Raw genomic sequence first — 20,833 nt, 5'->3', positions numbered from 1 at the left:
CAGTCTGTTATCTGTTTTTCCACTTTTTCATTTAAACATAAAATAGAAAACTGAAAAAAAATTATCGTTATCAGTTTTTTTGTTTGTTTTGTTTTGTTTTGATTTTTTCATTTTGGTTTTGGAGACAAATAATGAAGAAAATAGTTGTTTTTTCGTTTTCTTATTTTTGTTTTTATTTTGAAAAACGAATAAACGAATGACACATGGACCAAATATGGACCCATTCACGGATCCAGAAGAGTCCAACACCGATGTCCATGTGCTGACAGAATCTTGGTGTCATTTGTTCAGTTGTGTTGATCTTTCTACATAAACAGGTTTATTCAAATCAAACAACAACATGGAAAAAAGAATCACTGTCCAGGCCTCGTCTTATTGCGCCATCTGCTGGACAAAAAATACAACAGCATCAAATGAAGCAGCTGCAGTTTGTGTGTTTCATGTTTCATTTGACAATGACGCACAAACAGTGAAAGAATCAGTTTAACGACGACAAACTGAAAAGATAAATACACTGAAAAGATAAATACACTGAGGTGGATGAGACGGTTTTAAATTTGACAGACGATTTACACAGTGTGAGGTTTATTTTGTAAGAGTCAAGAATGTGTGTGCGTGCGTGTGTTTGTTTTTGTAGGTGTGTGTGTGTTTGTGTGCATTCTTTTAACCAGTGAAACCAGTTTTGACTTTTGTTCAGGTGAAGTGTGTCACATGAATCAGTCGTGTTTCCAGCTGCAGGTAAGAATCACCTTTATCTAGAACCTTCTTTAAATCTTGTGCCTTGTTAATGGAAATTTGTGGATCTGAAGGAACATATATCATAAAAACTTTAGCTGTGGTTGTTCAATTTACATGAAAATTCACATATTTTAAACATATGTGAGTTTCATCCTAATTGGACCAATTTTGGCGATGTGAGGCGTTTAGTAGACACTCTGTGTGTTCGGGAATTTGTGTTTCCATTGATTTCTGTTATAAACTCATTTTTTGACCCCTACTCTAAAAATCAAGGTGAAAATATTTTTTGATGCAAGTTTTAAATTTTTCTGGAGCAAACCCAATGAATTTTAGTTAAAAAAATATGTTTTTCCACAATTAACCAAATTTTAGCCCCTCCCCCCTCACTTCTGTGTGACCCTATATGTAAAATAACCACTTCCAAGAAACCAAGGGTCTGAATAGTTGAATGAAAAAAATAATATTTCAAATAGTATTTCTGAGAGTATTTGAATCAGATCTTGTATGTGTCTGTATAGAAATATGTGGATCTGAAGGTAAATTTATCATTATTACGTTGGCTCTGGTTGTTCGATTTACATGAAAATTCACACAAGACGTGTATTTTTACAAGTTTTTAGACATGTGAGTTTCATCAATTTTGGCAACATGAGAAGTTTTGGACGCACAAATTTCTAAAACACACTCAGCGTTTACCCATTGACTTCCATTATAAACTCATTATTTGACCTCCTTCAAAAATCAAGATGAAGATAATTTAGATTTTTTTTTTTTCTCTGCAGTAAACCAAATGAATATTACAAAAAAATATGTTTTTCAAAACTTTGCCTACTTTTAGCCCCTCCCCCCATGACCTCCACTCTCACCCTTTACAAAACATATTCACATTTGGACAATTTGAGCCTGAAAAACCAGATGAAAATAAAGAAAGTCACCAAAAATGGATTGAGTGTGTTTGTAGTGAATATCTCTTTGAGTCTGAATGGTTGGAGTAGAAAAAATTAGTTCAAGGAGTGTTTCTGTGGCTGTGTAATGTAAAAACAGACAATCTGTAAACAAATTAAAACAAAAAATGTGGGTTTGAAAACAACAAGAGAATGTCCCAAAAGTCATAAAGATGAACATTCATTTTAAAGCTAAGGCTTCAAATTTTATGTTTTAATCCACATTATGTTGATTTGTGTAGTTTGATTGAGTGTAACAGAGGGAAGCACACATGCCTTGTGAAAAAGATGAGAAAAATGAGACCTTTGGAAATTGCCTAAAAAAAATTTGGATTTCAGATTTTCACAGTGACAAGAAATTTAAGAAACTAGGTGAAATCTGCAGTCAAATGCACAGTTTGGACTGTGGGCCGCATGTTCAGTCCAAACTGACCTGGTCTGGGGTGTGTGGGAGGGTTCAGGTGTTTGGGGCACAGGAAATATTTGTGAAAATGAGCAGCTCATCTAAAACATGCATTTAGGGACCGATTTTGAGCCGGGGCAAAAATATCTTAATTTAGTGCAATTTAGAAAATCTCTCTAATTTTACTAAATGTGAGACTATTGCTGCTAGAAAATGTGCATTAAAAGAAAAAAAAAACTTATTTCCGAGATTAAACTCTGCATTTATAATGGAAGTCTATGGGAGAAATCTGCATGGGAAAAATGTTGTGTTTAAAATGACAGTAAAACAAAACAAAAACAAAAAAAATGCATCAAACTCAGTCTTCCCACTGATTGTTCATATGGAGGAGCCAGTCACAAGGAAATCAGGAAAAGTCACATTTCTTTTCATTTATGGAGTTACAGTAAATCCCAGTGTAGCAATAACAGAGATACGGATTTAAGGGCTCATGGAAAATGTGGTAATTTAATGAAAAATCACAATTTCTTACATTTTACATAATTGTATGTAGTTTTCAACAGGAAAATATTACATAAAAGGCAAAAACATTTTTAGGCTTTTAATAAAAGGTGATGTCAAAATGGGCATTTTTATAATGGGAGTCTATGGAGCGCAACACAACAAACCAACTTTATGCAAAAACAAAAAATGCACCAAAGTCAATCTTCTCACTAATTATCCACCCTGATCGGCCAGTCACTGTGTAATAATGTGATAATGTGTGTAATGTGGTATTTGGCACAAACCGGCATCTAAAGGGTTAACTATTTATGGTAATGTATATAATCATTAGGTCGGTAGAAAAAGAACCCCTTAAGGAAATATATAAAAATTCATAAAGACTTTTTATGTTTGCAGAAAAATGGAGAACTCTGAAACAGGACCAGGGTCTGGAAGTAGACCCAGAGCTGAACCAGGACTAAACCAGGACTGTATCAGGTCTAAAGCAGGTCCTGACCCCAGTGGAGTCTCCCTGTGCAGTAACTTCTCCAAAGACTTGGTCGTCGACTTTAAAAAAGTCCAGAGTGGAGCGTCTGCACAGCTCAGGTCAGTGTCACAGTCACATTATAAAAGGATTTCATAAAGTTGGTTGTATGGTCGACCACTGCGGCCTCTCGAGTTAAAGGGACAGTCCAGAATTTTGGACATAGGGTCTCATTTCCTCGTGGTCCAGAGTGTTGGAGACGTGTGGAGACACTTTTTTAAATATTCCATCGGGTCCTTGTATTAGCAGAGGTCACTGGTGTTAGACTAGTGCATGTCAATGGTCATAGTTCTCCTAACACTAAAAACAGTCTTACCCACTCCACAGAAGAAAATCTATTATTACACCAGACTGTCCATGTGAATGTCTGTGTTGATAGAATAATTGTAGAAGTAAAACCAACCTTGCATTTGAAGGATTTCTGTCTGAGCAGCAGCAGTGAGTTGTACTTCCTGATAGAATTGTTGGCAGCAGCGGACTGATATCACCAAGCACCAGTGTTGTACCTGAACTCGTTCATTGAACGAGTTCAGGAGCACGTTCATATTTTGGGTGAATGTGAACTGAACGCACTGTTTTACTGCCTGATATACAAACTGTGAGCGTGTCCATTCTGGTGTCTGTGAACCGCATGTGCTTCTATTTACCTTCGTTCAATAAGGTGCTAGATTTCTTTAGTGTTCCAGGTGAAAACCCAACTAAACACACTGTCATCAGATCAGATGACAATGTGTTTAACAGATCAATGGAGCAACGACATCATGAAAAATGAATCAGTGAGCTTCACCAAACCAAACTTTAGTTCAGTCCAGCTGAGAGAAAAGCACAGACGTCTTTGCTCCACAAAAGCTTTTCCCTCTGCTCGACTGCACACATTATTTGCTGGTGAACATTTTGCGAGTGTTAGTGTGAGCATCATTTCCATGTACTAACCTTCACACAAGATGATTCCTGCCACATTGGTGAGTTCACAAACTCTTGACAATCCTTCCTGACTCCCGCTGTGAGGTTCAGATTCGCCCGGGTGGACCAATCATAGAGCAGCATTGAGGTTTGGTGTTGTTTTGACCGTTTCTTGGAGTCCCAGAAGCTGTCTCCAGAGTTTAAAAGGCAATTCTCTCTTTTCATGTTGTATTTGTTGTCAGGCAGCATTGAAAGGATGGTGTTTGACTGTTTTTATTTTTGATGTTTATAACGTCATTATTTGTGTTGTGTGTTTATGCTTCACACTCCAAACTTTTCTGTTTTACATTTCAAATAATACATCTGTGAATGTTCCTCAGAGACAACAGCGCCCCCTATGGACCCACCGCAGAGTCTCTGACAAGTGACAACTCCAAAGAACAGAACCCAGAGTTTAAAGATTCACATCAGAGGTACGGACTAAACCAGGACTAAACCAGGACTAAACCAGGACTGAAACCAGGACTAAACCAGAACTAAACCAGACTAAACCAGAACTAAACCAGGACTAAACCAGAACTAAACCAGGACTAAACCAGAACTAAACCAGGACTGAACCAGAACTAAACCAGGACTAAACCAGAACTAAACCAGGACTAAACCAGAACTAAACCAGGACTGAACCAGAACTAAACCAGGACTAAACCAGGACTAAACCAGGACTGAACCAGGACTAAACCAGGACTGAACCACGACTAAACTACAACTGAACCAGAATTACACCAGGACTGAACCAGTATTAAAACCAGGACTAAACAGGACTCTGTTTTTATTGGTTGACAGAGACGATGATCCGAGCGTTCCTGTTGGTCAGAAGCCTCAGGCTGAGCTGGACTCCATCTTCCAGGTTTGTGAACATAGATAGATAGATAGTTTATATATATATATATATATATATATATATATATATATATATATATTAAAAACAACATTTTGAACAGATGAAAACAGATTTGACTGTGCAGGAGAGAATGAGAAGACCTTTTTGGTCTTCTAAAATCACCTCCCCTATAAACATGATTTTATCACAACAGTCATGAACAGGCAAGTTGACTTTCAGTAGTCCAGATATTAAATAGCCTTACAAATCAATGTTTGCTTAATTATCTTTTAAAAAAGTCCAGTGAGGAAATTGATTTGAGAATATTTGCTAAATTATTCCAGAGGGTCGGCCCTGTGAACTTGAGTGTTCTTTGATTTATAGAAGTTCTGCACAAGGGAAGATAAAAGTCTCTGCAGTGTCTCGTAGTAAAGAAACACACACACACACACACACACACAAACAAACACACACACAGAGACACACACAATGTCAAGTCAGTGCTGATCTGTCGTGTTCTATGTTCTTCCCCTGGGCTCAATTATACAGCAGTTCAGTGACGTCACGTACCACCTTTTTCACGACGACATTCATTTACTGTTCCTTTAAGACCTCGGAAACACATAAGCTGACATGTTTACTCATCTGTCTGTCACAGGTGAAACAGTGACTCAGTGAAAACAGCCTTCAGCTGAACCCAGATAAAACCCAGACTCTTATTGTTGCTCCAGAACGTGCTGTCCCCAACATTAAACAGCACTTAGGTGCTCTGGGAAATTCAACTAAAACAACTTAAAAAATTTCTATACATCCATCCATCCATTTTCTTCTACTTATCCGGGGCTGGGTCGCGGGGGCAGCAGTCTAAGCAGGGACTCCCAGACTTCCTTCATCCCAGACACGTCCTCCAGCTCCTCCGGGGGGACCCCGGGGTGTTCCCAGGCCAGTCCAGAGACATAGTCCCTCCAGTGTGTCCTGGGTCTTCCCCGGGGCCTCCTCCCGGTGGGACATGCCCAGAACACCTCCTGAGGGAGACGCCCAGGAGGCATCCGGAGCAGATGCCCGAGTCACCTCAACTGGCTCCTCTCCACGTGGAGGAGCAGAGGCTTTACTCCGAGCTCCTCCCGTGTGACTGAGCTCCTCACCCTGTCTCTAAGGGAGACGCCCAGACACCCTGCGGAGGAAACTCATTTCGAGAGTTTGTATCCACGATCTCGTCCTTTCTGTCATTACCCAGAGCTCATGACCAGAGGTGAGAGGAGGAACGAAGACTGACCGGTAAATCGAGAGTTTTGCCTTTCACCTCAGCTCCTCTTCACCACAACTGTCCGATACAGCGACCACATCACTGCATACGCTGCACCTGTCCACCTGTCAATCTCACGCTCCATCCTCCTCTCACTCGTGAACAAGACCCCGACATACTTGAACTCCTCCACTTGAGGCAAGGACTCTACACCCACCTGGATAGGGCAAGTGTTGAGTTACGGTGTACTTTTGTTACAGCCAACGTTGCATTCGGGTGAAAAAGAGCAGACAAAAGATGAAGTTTAATCAGCCGCTTTTTGGCATATTTATTAGAGAACTGGCACCGAGAACTACGGCAAGCTCAAGTAAACAAAAATATATAAATTGACACACCTGCCATCTGTAACCTGCGCTGTAGCACCTCCCTGTGACATACAACTGAGGGCATGGTTAACATACTCTAACAGCCCCACTTGAACTCAGGTTGTTATACAAAAACAAAACAAAAATGTCCAAAAAGCACACTAGCAAACCTTTTCAGTTTCAACTTATTAACAGGTTTGGTCATTAGATCAGCGATCATGTCATCAGTAGAACAATACATCAAAGTCACACTCCCCCATTCACAGTAGACTTAATAAAGTGGTACTTTATATCTATATGTTTACACCTCCGTCTGTTTACAGGGTTCTTAGCAAGAGCAATCGTTCCCTGATTGTCCTCATGTATGATAGTTTGTGTGTACTCATATTTATCTATACCTCCCAGTAACTGTTGTAGGTATAAGCATTCCTGTATGGTTGAAGCCAGTGCCATATATTCTGTCTCGCACGTGGAGAGTGCAACGGTAGGTTGTTTTCTAGGCTTCCATGAGACTAGTGAGCTGTTACGGCTAAGGCTCACACCGTATCCTGTGGTACTGCGTCTGTCACTGTTATCAACTGCTCAGTCAGCATCATTGTAGACCTGTATACCTAGGCTCTCACTGTTGTTTCTCCTAAAGCTTAACCCTTTCTCTGCTTTACCTTTAAGGTAACTTAGTACATGCTTTACAGTGACCCACTGCTCCTCTGTAGGCTCTGCAAAATGTTGTGATAACCTGCTCACAACAAAACTTAAATCTGGCCTAGTACAGGTAGCCAGGTAAATCAGACTTCCCACATTTTCCCTGTACAGCCTGACATCTGCCATTTTTACAGCATCCTCAGTATACTCTAGCTTTTGCTCACAGGGTGTCTCTCTGGTTCTACAGTCTTGCATGTTAAAATGCTGTAGTATCTTATTAGTATATCTTTCTTGTGACATCTTTATACACCCGTCTGAATGACTGAAATCTATGCTCAGAAAATGCTTTAGTTTCCCAAAATCTTTCATTTTTAAACTGGTCTGCAAGCATCCCTTTCACCTTTTTCAATGTCTCTTCATTGCTTGCTGAAATGATTAAGTCATCAACCCAAGTGATTATGATCACCTTCCCTTCTTTTGACTCTTGGGTATATACACAGTTATCAGCCGGGTTTTGTAAGAACCCACTCTCAGTTAAACAGTCATGCAAAACCCTATTCCAATTGCGCCCTGACTGTTTAAGACCATAAAGCGATTTCTCTAGCTTATAGACTACACCGTCTTTCTCTTGATAACCCTCTGGTGGATTTATGTAGATTTCATAGTCTATGGGGGCGTGCAAGTATGCCGTTTTCATGTCCATTTGGTGCAGAAGTAAATTCTCCTGCACTGCTTTCTGCAGCACCACCCTTACACTCGTCAGGTCCGCTGTAGGTGAAAACGTCTCTCCATAGTCCACTCCCATTTTCTGGCTGTAGCCCTTGGCCACAAATCGTGCTTTGTATTTATCTTTTCCATCCTCATCAGACTTGATTGCGTAAACCCATTTACCCGGTAAATGTCTTGTTCTCATTTTAAGGACTCGATTTCTTCATCCATGGCTTTCATCCATTCTTTTGAGTTAGCTGACTTCATTGCTTCCCCAAATATCTGTGGAATGCCACACACCACTCTGCAGCAGTAGTTCACCGTGATATGAACCCCATCACTATCAGAGTCCTCGGTTACAAAGTCACTTAAGTAACTCGTTGTCCTTCTTTCTCTAGTTGGACACCTTTTACTCTCAGGTTCACCACTTGCTACACTCTGTTGTGTTTGATTTTGATCAGTAGACCTCGTGACTGCACCTGGACTACCACTGCATGAATTTCTACTTGGTTCACGTAGCTCTAGAGCATTTTCTGTAATTCTATTGTCCTCCTCACTAGTCCTGAGCCTCATTCTGTCATCGTAATCGCTTGAATCTTGCTCACCTGTCTGTGTCTGTTTTTCCATAGCTGCTTTGCTTACAAACTTTACTAGCCTGTGTTTTTGTACTTTGTTCGTGTCTGGGTGATACACCAAATACGCTGGGCTGTTTTTATCATATCCCACAAAACGCCCCTGGTCACATCTGGAGTCAAGTTTTTCCTTGTCCTGTTTGTAAGTGTAGCATACAGACCCAAACTTTTGCATTTTGGATACATTAGGCTTTTTGTCTGTCAGAAGCTCATAAGGAGTTTGCCTTGTATGCCTTTTAAAACACCTGTTGTGTACCACTGCTGCTGTTTGTATTGCATACTGCCATAGCTTCAGCTAGCATGCACCTACCCATCTCAAAAAGAGTAACCCAACCCCTTTCTGCAGTCCCATTTTGGTGTGGGGAATACGTAGCTGACGTTTAATGCCTGATCTTGTTTTTCCTCAACAGCGTTTGAAATTCACTGCACATGAACTCAGTTCCATTATCGGACCTGATACACCTCACTTTCCCATAAGGGGACACATCTGCTAGGAACTTTTCCGTAGCCTGCACTGTGTCACTTTTCTTCTTTAGGAAATATACAAACACTGTGTTCGAGTAGTCGTCAGTGAATGATTGCACATATTTCTAACCATCTATTAATTCTGTGACTACCGGACCTGCAAGGTCTGTGTGTACCATTTGTAAGGCTGCCTTTGCTCTGGTATCCGGGCCCCTATTTCTGGTTTGGGCAAATTTTCCCTGAATACACACCTCACACTCTTGTTCGGGTCTACCCAATTTGCCCTTGATCTGCATACCTTTGACAACATTCTGCAACCTAAGAACGTCATCATAGTTACAGTGGCCTAATATCTCATGCCAAGTTTTTATGTCGTGACATGCATTACACTTATCATTAGACTCTGTTTCGGTATGCAAATAATATGCCATATACATGAAAAACAAACCTGGTACTGCCTCTGGTTATGAGGACATCTTTATTTTCTTTAAAGACAACCGTAGTCCCATTCGTAGTTGCGGCCTTCACTGAAAAAATGCTTTGGGGGTACGATGGTATAAACAAAGCATCTTTCAGCGTCGCCTTGCATTGCTGTCCTCTGCTGTCGATGAAGAAAACTTAAGCATTCCCTCTTCGCTGAGCGATCCCATTACACTTAGTGCCATCTGCCAGCTCGACACTGTGCGTTTCCGGCCTAAAGGTGCAGTCGAAACTTGTGAACATGGCGATGTCATTGATAACATGAGAGGTAGCCCCCGTGTCCACCATCAGACCCCTCTTCTGGACACCGGCCCCTCTATCTGCCATCCCGAACACGTAGTCCTCCTCAGCATCATCTGAGACTTTAGTGACACCATCCTTTTTGTCCTTACTGTTTTGTCCTTACGCCTACATGTGGCATCTTTGTGAGTGTCACTTGTGAAAATACTACACCATGTTTTCTGTCCACATATTTTCGCTCGGTGGCCTTTGGTGCCACATTTGAAACACACCACCTCTGTGTCGTCTTTGTTCCAGCTGCGCACGCCTGTCCTGGTAGGCCGCCATCCGGTTTTCCCTTGAGTCTTCATCACACTGTCGCTGGACTCAGCTGCTCCGTTTTTTCAAAATTCCGCAATTTTGTCTTGAATTCTGCAAATGTGATGTTATTGTCTGTGTGTGCCATATGTATTGCAAGTGGCTTAAAACTCTCAGGCAATCCCGTCAAGGCCATAGCCACTAGTAGGCCGTCCCCTAACGTTTCTCCCGCATTCCGCAGTGCTGTTATGGCGGTTTCTGCTCTGATGATATAGTCCATTACACTCTCATCATTTGCCTTCTGAAGCGATGTTAACGTGGTGTATAAGTTGATTATATGGGGCTTTCCCCTCCCTGCATAATACTCTCTCAATATTTTCAGAACGTTTCTTCCATCGTTAGGTGCATCCCTCATAATTAATGACAGGCTTTTGTCATCTAGCAGTAAAATCAACTCTGCGTATGCGTCAGCGTTTTTTATCAGATCTGCTGCTCTTTCGTCTTCTGTTCTCGGTTCTTCTAGTACTGTTTTCTTTAATCCCAATAAATGAAAATGTCCCAACATTTTGGTCTCCCAAAGTTCATAGTTAGTCTCATCTCCATCGAACATCAGTCGAGGCAACCTGCTTGTCTTTCATTGCTTCGCCATGTTAGCTTGTTCTTTTTCTCCGTTAGCAGTCCCGTTAGCACGCAGTCCGTTGCGGTTTTCTAAACATTTTAGAACCAACTAGACTCCTGGGCCCATAACCTGTTGAGTTACAGTGTGCTTTTGGTACAGCCAACATTGCATTCGGGTGAAAAAGAGCAGACGAAAGATGAAGTTTAATCAGCCACTTTTTGGCATATTTATTGGAGAACTGGCACCGTGAACTACGGCAAGTTCAAGTAAACAAATATATATAAATTGACACACCTGCCATCTGTAACCTGCGCTGTAGCACCTCCCTGTGACATACAACTGAGGGCATGGTTAACATACTCTAACAGCAAGTCACCTTTTTCTGGTCGAGAACCATGGCCTCGGACTTGGAAGAGCTGAGTCTCATCCCAGCCGCTTCACACTCGGCTGCAAACCGCCCCAGTGCACATTGCAGGTCCTGGTTCGATGAAGCCAACAGGAAAACATCATCTGCAAACAGCAGAAATGATCCTGTGTTCCCCAAACCGGACCCCCTCCGGCCCCTGACTGCGCCTAGAAATTCTGTCCATAAAAACAATGAACAGAACCGGTGACAAAGGGCAGCCCTGGTGGAGTCCAACATGCACCTGGAACAGGTCTGACTTACTGCCGGCAATGCGAACACAGCTCCTGCTCCGGTCATACAGGGACCGGACAGCCCTTAGCAAAGGGCCCTGGACCCCATACTCCCAGAGCACCCCCCACAGGACACCACGAGGGACACGGTCGAATGCCTTCTCCAAGTCCACAAAGCACATGTGGACTGGTTGGGCAAACTCCCATGAACCCTCGAGCACCGATGGAGAGTGTAGAGCTGGTCCAGTGTTCCACGACCGGGACGAAAACCACACTGCTCCTCCTGGATCCGAAGTTCGACTATCGGCCGGATTCTTCTCACCAGTACCCTGGCATAGACCTTACCAGGAAGGCTGAGGAGTGTGATCCCCCTATAGTTGGAACACACCCTCCGGTCCCCCTTCTTATACAGAGGGACCACCACCCCGGTTTGCCAGTCCAGAGGTACTGTCCCCGACCGCCACGCGATGTTGAAGAGGCGTGTCAGCCAAGACAGCCCCACAACATCCAGAGATTTAAGGTACTCAGGACGGATCTCATCCGACCCCGGAGCCTTGCCACCAAGGAGCTTTCCAACCACCTCAATAACTTCGGCCAGGGTGATGGATGAGTCCGCCTCCGGGTCTGCAGCCTCGACTTTCTCTCGGAAGACGTGACGGTGGGATTGAGGAGATCCTCAAAGTATTCCTTCCACCACCGGACAACGTCCCCAGTCGAGGTCAACAGCTCTCCCCCCGCACTGTAAACAGTGTTGGTGAAGAACTGCTTCCCCCTCCTGAGGTGCCGGTCCTCCTCCATGGCCTCCCTGAACTCCTCCCAGCTCCGAGCTTTTGCCTCTGCAACCAAACAGGCTGCAGCACGCTTGGCCATCAGCTGCCTCAGGAGTCCCATGAGCCAACAAGGCCCGACAGGACTCCTTCTTCAGCCTGGCGGCATCTCTTACTTCCGGTGTCCACCACCGGGTTCGGGGATTACCGCCGCGACAGGCACCACAGAATTTACGGCCACAGCTCTGAGCAGCCGCATCGACAATAGAGGCGGAGAACGAAGCCCACTCGGACTCCATGTCCCCAACTCCCCCGGAATCTGTGAGAAGCCATTCTGGAGGTGAGAGTTGAAAGTCCCCCTGACAGAGGGCTCCACCAGACGTTCCCAACAGACCCTCACTAGACGCTTGGGCCTGTCAGATCTTTCCGGCTTCCTCCTCCACCAGTGAACCCAACTCACAACCAGGTGGTGATCAGTTGACAGCTCAGCCTCTCTCTTCACCCGAGTGTCCAGGACATGCGGCCGGAGGTCAGATCACACAACTACAAAGTCGATCATCGACCTCCGGCCGAGAGCGTCCTGGTGCCACGTGCACTTATGGACACCCTTGTGCTCGAACATGGTGTTTGTTATGGACAAACTGTGACTAGCACAGAAGTCCAATAAGAGAACACCGCTCAGGTTCAGGTCAGTTCCTCCCAATCACCCCTCTGCAAAGGCCAATTTACAGTCTACCGTCAAATCGTCTGCGTCACGACGCAGAGAGTCTGCGTTGACGTGTACCCCCTACACAGAGCCTCTGCGTCGACCGACGTGCACCGCCGAAATTTTCTAACTACGCGTCAAAACGACGCAGGCAGCAGGGGAAGCGACGCAGACGAGAAGACCTGTGATTGGTCCTCCATACCACTGCTCTGTTTACATTTCCTGTCGGCTTTTCTTTCTTTCAGTATTGAGAAATAATGAGAAGTATATTGAGAAATAATGTGTTTAGTGCAGCTTCGTGCATACGTGTTTACGTTTTACAGAAACGAAACTTAAAACTGCATGGCTAACTTACAAAAACTTAGCGCTCAAAAAACAGCTCCCTCCTGGTACGCGGTCAGCTTCTGTTGGACTTAAAAAGGACACGACTCAGTGGAATATGAGTGTTCTTTCTGTGAAAGCGGGATATTGTACTAATGGTGAGTCTGTTCTGTGCTTTTGTTGTGTTAGAGATGGTTCATGTTAAACTTTTCAGAGATTATACATCTGCGGGTCACACACACAGACCGTATATATGAATGGACAGATATCGTCGCCCCCCTAGTGCTTTGGCGGTGAATTACTTCATGGTGCACAGACCTCGACGCAGATCCATAAATCAAAAACCAACGGCGACAAGGCAACGGCGCGAGTTTGTGTTAAGTCGACGCAGAACTATACTTCACCCTCAAGTGTCACTGTCGTTGCCCATGTGGGCCTTGAAGTCCCCCAGTAGAACAATGGAGTCCCCGGTTGGTACACTGTCTAGTACCCCTCCAAGGGACTCCAAGAAGGCCGGGTACTCGAGTACTCTGCACTGCTGTTCAACCCGTAGGTGACACCACAGTGAGAGACCTGTCCCCGACCCGAAGGTGCAGGGATGTGACCCTCTCGTTCACCGGGGTGAACTCCAACACACAGTGGCTGAGCTGTGGGGCAATGAGCCCACACCAGCCCGCCGCCGCTCCCCGCGGCCAACGCCAGAGAAATGGAGAGTCCAGCCCCTCTCAAGGAGTTGGGTTCCAGAGCCCAAACTGTGTGTGGAGGTGAGGCCGACTATATCTAATCTGTAATGCTCAACCTCCCGCACAAGCTCAGGCTCTTTCCTCCCCAGCGAGGTGACATTCCATGTCCCCAGAGCTAGTCTCCATGTCCGGAGATCTGGTCACTGAGGCCCCCGCCTTCGACTGCCGCCCAGATCTCTCTGCACCCTGCCTCTATGGATCCTCCTCGGGCTGTGTCCGGCCGGGCCCCATGGGGAAGGCCTGGCCACCAGACGCTCGCTGTCAAGCACCCACCCCAGGCCTGGCTCCAGGGTGGGGCCCTGGTGACTCCAATCCGGGTGATGTAACTGGCCTTGTTCTTTTACTCGTCATAGGGGACCTCTGAACCACTCTTAGTCTGACCCGTCTCCCAGGGCCTGTTTGCCTTGGGTGACCCCAACAACATAGCTCTCAGGATCATTTGGGCACTCAAACCCCTCCACCACGATAAAGTGGCAGTTCAGGGAGGGAATCACTCTAAACAACTCACACAAAAAAAACAAAAAAAAGACCCTGCTTTATCCAACTGTGAAACATCTAAACTTCACACGATGATTTCTAAATCTGAGTTAGAGATGGTAATCCATGCACTTGTGTCCTCGAGACTAGACTATTGTAACAGTCTGTTTACCTGCCTGAGCAAGAAGGACCTGACCCGGCTGCAGATGGTCCAAAACTGTGCTGTAAGGTTCTGACCTGCAGCAGAAGGAGAGCTCATATCACTCTGATCTTAAAATCCTCATATTGGCTCCCTGTTCTTTTTCATATCCACTTCAAGATCCTGGTGCTGATCTTTAGGGTCCGACATGACCAGACTCCTGCCGTTATCTCAGACCTGATAAATCCTCCACCTGGAGTCTGAGGTTCACCAACCAAACTCACTAATGGTCCCTCGGACAAGTTTTAAAACACGAGGAGACTGATCCTTTCAAGCGTCTCCCCTAAACTCTGGAACGAACTGCCTCCTCACCTACACTCTCTAGACAGTGTAGATGCTTTTACAAAGAAACTAAAAACATTTCTCTTTGAACAAACATTCTCCCTCAGGTTTAGAGCTGAAACTAATTTTATTATGAAAGTATCTTACGCTGTTTTTATCTTTTGTATGTGAAGCATTTTGTGATCTACGTCTGTGAAAGCAACATATAAATAAACTTTACTTACTATGAATCTGCTGCTTGTGACGATGTTGGTTGTTTCTCAAATTTAGTTCAGATCAATGTCACAGTTTACAGTCCAAATGTAAAGTTTAGCGTCTAAATGTAAAATTTACAGTCTCAATGTAAAGTTTACAATCTTAATGTAAAGTTTACAGATTAAATGTAAAGTTTACATTCTAAATGTAAAGTTTACAGTCTTAATGTAAAATTTACATACTAAATGTAAAGTGCAGATCTTCGTATGTTTTAGTTTAAACTAAATAGCACAGAAACACAGTAGATCCATTTTCACAGCACTGGACGAGGTGTGGAGGTGTGGACTGTACGGGCCACGAGTGGAAAAAATAATGGCAAAATTAATCCATAAGAGAATAATGGTTTATTGAGTCTCTGGCTCCAGATGAGCCGCTCTAAGTTCTGGCCTCCATGAGCTTCATTTGGAGCTGAGCACTGTGGGCGACGTCACACTCAGAACACTTCTTCACACAGTGTGTGGTTCCAGGTTCTGGAGAAGCAGGTCCTGAGGTTTGTCCAACAGCAGCTGCAGAGGCTCCACAGGCTCCTGGCCTCAGATTACCCAGAATGCTCCGAGAGTGAGGAGGAGGAGAGCAGAGAGGTTCTGAACATCACCCTGGACTTCCTGAAGAGGATGGACCAGGAACATCTGGCCCAGCGCCTGCTCAACAGTAAGAACCTCCAGATGCCCTCCCTGTGTGTCAGGTGCCCTCCCCGTGTGTCAGATGCCCTCCCCGTGTGTCAGATGCCATCCCTGTGTGTCAGATGCCCTCCCCGTGTGTCAAATGCCCTCCCCGTGTGTCAGATGCCCTCCCCGTGTGTCAGATGCCCTCCCCGTGTGTCAGATGCCCTCCCCGTGTGTCAGATGCCCTCCCGTATGAAATATGTGACATGTTTCACAGTTAAACTCTTGTGTGTTGTTTACAGGGAGTAAAGTTGAATTCAGAGATAAACTGAAGTGTGATCTGCAGCAGAGGTTCAGCCGTGTGTTTGAGGGCGTGGCTAAAGCAGGAGACTCCGCCCCCCTGACCCAGATCTACACAGAGCTCTACATCACAGAGGGCGGAGCCTCAGAGGTCAACCAGGAACATGAGGTCAGACACGTGGAGACGGCGTCCAGGAGACCGACCGCTCCAGAGACCATCACATGTGAAGAGCTCTTTAAACCCCGCCCACATTCACCACAGCCAATCAGGTTTGTGCTGACGAAGGGTGTGGCCGGCGTGGGGAAAACAGTGCTGACTCAGAAGTTGAGTCTGGACTGGGCTGAAGGCCGGACCCACCAGGACCTCCAGCTGCTGTTCCCGTTCACTTTCAGAGAGCTCAATGTGCTCAGAGACTCACAGTTCAGCCTGGTGGAGCTTCTGCAACACTTCTTCAGTCCATCCAAACATCTCTGCAGCTTTGAAGACCTCCAGGTGCTCTTCATCTTTGACGGTCTGGACGAGTGCAGACTTCCTCTGGACTTCAGCCGAACCCGAGTCCTGAGCGACCACACAGAGTCCACCTCAGTGCACGTGCTGCTGGTGAACCTCATCAGGGGGAGCCTGCTTCCCTCCGCTCGCCTCTGGATAACCACGCGCCCCGCCGCAGCCAATCAGATCCCTGCTGAGTGCGTCTCCATGGTGACAGAGGTGCGAGGGTTCACTGACCCGCAGAAGGAGCAGTATTTCAGGAAGAGGTTCAGAGACCAAGCCACATCCATCATCTCCCACATCAAGAGCGTCCGCAGCCTCCACATCATGAGCCACCTGCCGATCTTCTGCTGGATCCTCTCCACAGTTCTACAGAAGCTTCTGGAACAAACAAAACCAGAGCTGCCCCAAACTCTCACACAGATGTACGTCCACTTCCTGGTGGTGCAGGCCAAAGTCAAAAACATCAAGTATCACCAAAGATCAGGGGAGGACCTTCACTGGACTCCAGAGACCAGGGAGATGGTGAAGTCTCTGGGGAAACTGGCCTTTGAGCAGCTGCAGAAAGGAAACCTGATCTTCTACGAGAGTGACCTGAGCGAGTGTGGGCTGGACGCTGCAGCGGCCTCAGTGTACTCCGGAGTGTTCACACAGATCTTTAGAGAGGAGCCAGGCCTGTACCAGGACAAGGTCTACTGCTTCATCCATCTGAGTGTGCAGGAGTTTCTGGCGGCTCTTCACGTCCATCAGACCTTCTTCAGCTCTGGAGTGGACCTTCTGTCCTCACCTCACTCCTCTGAGAGTCCAGACCCTGAGGCAGACTTCTACCGCTCTGCTGTGGACCAGACCTTACAGAGTCCAAACGGACACCTGGACCTGTTCCTGCGCTTCCTCCTGGGGCTGTCTCTGCCAACCAATCAGAGGCTGCTGCAGGGTCTGCTGACTCACACAGGAAGTGACCGGACCAATCAGGAGACAGTAAATTTCATCAAACAGAAGCTGGATGAAGAGGGTCTGTCTGCAGAGAGGAGCATGAACCTGCTCCACTGTCTGAACGAGCTCAACGACCACAGTCTGGTGCAGGAGATCCAGAAGAACATGAGAAGTTTCCTCTCTGATGGAACCATGTCTCCTGCTCAGTTGTCTGCTCTGTCCTTCGTCTTACTGTCCTCAGACTCAGACCTGGAGGAGTTTGACCTGAGGAAATACCATGGCTCAGAGAGAGCTCTCCTGGGTCTGCTGCCGGTGGTCAGAGCCTCCACCAAAGCCCTGTGAGTCCAGACTGTATTTAAACTCTTGTGTGGAGGTTCTAGTCTCTAATGTCCCTCTCTGTCCTCAGTCTTTGTGGCTGTGGTCTGTCCCCTCACAGCTGTGCTCCTCTGGCCTCAGTCCTCAGCTCCTCCAGTCTCACACATCTGGATCTCAGTAACAACGACCTCCAGGACTCAGGAGTGGAGCTGCTGTGTTCTGCGCTGAAGAGCGCCCCCTGCAGACTGGAGACGCTCAGGTGAGATGGTCTGTAATGGTCTAATACTGTCCCATTGTGTCCACATTAATCCCTGCTGCTGTGTCTTTAGTCTGTCTGGATGTCTGGTGTCAGAGAGCGGCGGCGCTGCTCTGGCCTCAGCTCTGAGCTCCGCCCCGTCCCACCTCAGAGAGTTCGACCTGAGCTACAACCATCCAGGACCCTCAGCAAAGCTCCTGAGCGCTCTACAGGACCAGCGCCCCCTGCTGTCTGTCAGGTGAGACCACACTGGTGTTTGGTCCTGGTTTGGTCCTAGTCCTGGTCCTGGTGTGGTCCTGGTCTGGTCTCTGGTCTGATCCTCGGTAGGTCCTGGTCCTGGTCTGGTCCTGGTCTGGTCTCTGGTCCTGGTCTGGTCCTGGTCTGGTTTCTGGTCTGGTCTCTGGTCCTGGTCTGGTCCTGGTCTGGTCTCTGGTCCTGGTCTGGTCCTGGTCTGGTCCTGGTCTGGTCCTGGTCTGGTCCTGGTTTGCTCTGGTCCTGGTCTCTGGTCCTGGTGTGGCCCTGGTCTGGTCTGGTCCTGGTCTGGTCTGGTCTGATCCTGGTCCTGGTCCTGGTCCTGGTCTGGTCCTGGTCTGGTCCTGGTCTGGTCCTGGTCCTGGTCTGGTCCTGGTTTGGTCCTGGTCTGGTCTGGTCTGGTCCTGGTGTGGTCCTGGTGTGGTCCTGGTCTGGTCCTGGTTTGGTCCTGGTCCTGGTCTGGTCTAAACTGTACTTGTGTGTTTCAGGTTGGATCCTGCTGGAGAGCGCTGGATGGTTCCAGGTCTGAGGAAGTGTGAGTCTGTTTTGTTTCCTTCATAAAGTAAAGTGCAGAGAACAGCTCAGGTCATTCACCCAGGTCATTCACTCAGGTCATTCACCCAGGTCATTCACCCAGGTCATTCACTCAGGTCATTCACTCAGGTCATTCACCCAGGTCATTCACTCAGGTCATTCACCCAGGTCATTCACTCAGGTCATTCACTCAGGTCATTCACCCAGGTCATTCACTCAGGTCATTCACTCAGGTCATTCAGGTCATTCACCCAGGTCATTCACTCAGGTCATTCACCCAGGTCATTCACTCAGGTCATTCACTCTGTTTCAAATGGTTCAAATGTCAACATCTCCAATCAGGGGCATGACAGGGGTGTGACAGGTATTTTACAGGTGTGTGACAGATCTATGTCAGTGGTGTGACAGGGGCATGACGGGTGTGTGACAGGTGTGTGACAGGTGCGTGACAGATCTATGTCAGTGGTGTGACAGGGGCATGACGGGTTTGTGACAGGTGTGTGACAGGTGCGTGACAGATCTATGTCAGTGGTGTGACAGGGGCATGACGGGTGTGTGACAGGTGTGTGACAGGTGCGTGACAGGTGTGTGACAGGTGCGTAACAGGTGTGTGACAGATGCATGACAGGTGTATTACAGGTGAGTGACAGGTGTGTGACAGGTGCGTGACAGGTGCGTAACAGGTGTGTGACAGATGCATGACAGGTGTGTGACAGGTGCGTAACAGGTGTGTGACAGATGCATGACAGGTGTATTACAGGTGAGTGACAGGTGTGTGACAGGTGAGTGACAGGTGTGTGACAGGTGAGTGACAGGTGTGTGACAGGTGTGTGTGACAGGTGACAGTGAACAGTGTGTGACAGGTGTGTGACAGGTGTGTGACAGATGAGTGACAGGTGTGTGACAGGTGTGTGACAGGTGTGTGACAGATGAGTGACAGGTGTACAGGTGAGTGACAGGTGTGTGACAGGTGAGTGACAGGTGTGTGACAGGTGTGTGAGGTGACAGGTGAGTGACAGGTGTGTGACAGGTGACAGGTGTGTGACAGGTGAGTGACAGGTGTGTGACAGGTGTGTGACAGGTGTGTGACAGATGAGTGACAGGTGTGTGACAGGTGTGTGACAGGTGTGTGACAGATGCATGACAGGTGTATTACAGGTGAGTGACAGGTGAGTGACAGGTGTGTGACAGGTGAGTGACAGGTGTGTGACAGGTGAGTGACAGGTGTGTGACAGGTGTGTGACAGGTGAGTGACAGGTGTGTGACAGGTGTGTGACAGGTGAGTGACAGGTGTGTGACAGGTGTGTGACAGGTGAGTGACAGGTGTGTGACAGGTGAGTGACAGGTGTGTGACAGGTGTGTGACAGGTGTGACAGATGAGTGACAGGTGTGTGACAGGTGAGTGACAGGTGATTGACAGGTGTGTGACAGGTGCAGTAAACACAGACTCAGAACAAAAGAATGAGGTGAAGTGTTTGTGTTTCAGATTCCTGTGACGTTTCTCTGGACAGAAACTCGGCTCACAAACTTCTGCATGTGTCTGACGACTATCAGACTGTGACTCGAATGTTGAGGTGGCATGAGTATCCAGATCATGACGACAGGTTCACAGACTGGGTACAGGTCCTGAGCTGCACTGACCTGAGGGGGCGCTGTTACTGGGAGGTGTACTGGAGGGGGGGGTTGTTATAGCAGTGAGTTACGGAGAGATCAGACGGAGCGGAAGAGGACGGGAGTGTCAGTTTGGATTCAATGATCACTCCTGGACTCTGTGGATCGATTATCAAGGAGAGTATAATGTTATTCACAACAGCATCACAAAACAACTCCACCGCTTCTGTCACTCAGACAGAGGGGGCGTGTCCTCTGGTGAAGGGGGCGTGTCCTCTGGTGAAGGGGGCGTGCTCTCTGGCAGAGTGGGCGTGTTCCTGGACTCTGAGGCTGGAGCTCTGTCCTTCTATCACGTCTCCTCTGATGGAGAACTGTTCCACCTCTGGACCTTCTCCTCGTCCTTCTCTGAGCCTCTGTTTCCAGGGATTGGACTGTGGAAAGAAGGTTCCTCTGCGACTCTGGTGAAGGAGACGAGACAAAACAGAAGAGAAACTGGACTTGTCCCACGATTGGGAAAGAGGAATAAGAACAAAGTGGAGCTTCAATGTCTCTGTTGAAATTT

General features: G+C 46.7%; 1 protein-coding gene across 1 annotated transcript; it reads left to right on the top strand.

Moving 5' to 3' along the window:
- Window positions 1-698: 698 nt before the first annotated feature.
- On the top strand, window positions 699-20,781 carry LOC110159181 (protein NLRC3-like). Its single transcript, XM_055162041.1, has 10 exons — window positions 699-738; window positions 2,986-3,174; window positions 4,396-4,488; window positions 4,859-4,922; window positions 15,443-15,626; window positions 15,883-17,641; window positions 17,710-17,877; window positions 17,948-18,112; window positions 18,615-18,661; window positions 20,147-20,781. The coding sequence occupies exons 2-10, from the start codon at window positions 2,990-2,992 to the stop codon at window positions 20,350-20,352; spliced, it is 2,871 nt and encodes a 956-aa protein (XP_055018016.1). The 5' UTR covers window positions 699-738; window positions 2,986-2,989; the 3' UTR covers window positions 20,353-20,781.
- Window positions 20,782-20,833: the final 52 nt, after the last annotated feature.

The sequence above is a fragment of the Boleophthalmus pectinirostris genome, unplaced genomic scaffold (assembly GCF_026225935.1).
Source record: "Boleophthalmus pectinirostris isolate CB_2022bp ecotype Guang Dong unplaced genomic scaffold, ASM2622593v1 HiC_scaffold_4, whole genome shotgun sequence".
Taxonomy (NCBI): domain Eukaryota; kingdom Metazoa; phylum Chordata; class Actinopteri; order Gobiiformes; family Gobiidae; genus Boleophthalmus; species Boleophthalmus pectinirostris.
The sequence above is the reverse complement of the archived record's forward strand: the minus strand, read 5'-3'. Positions and strand labels throughout refer to the sequence as shown.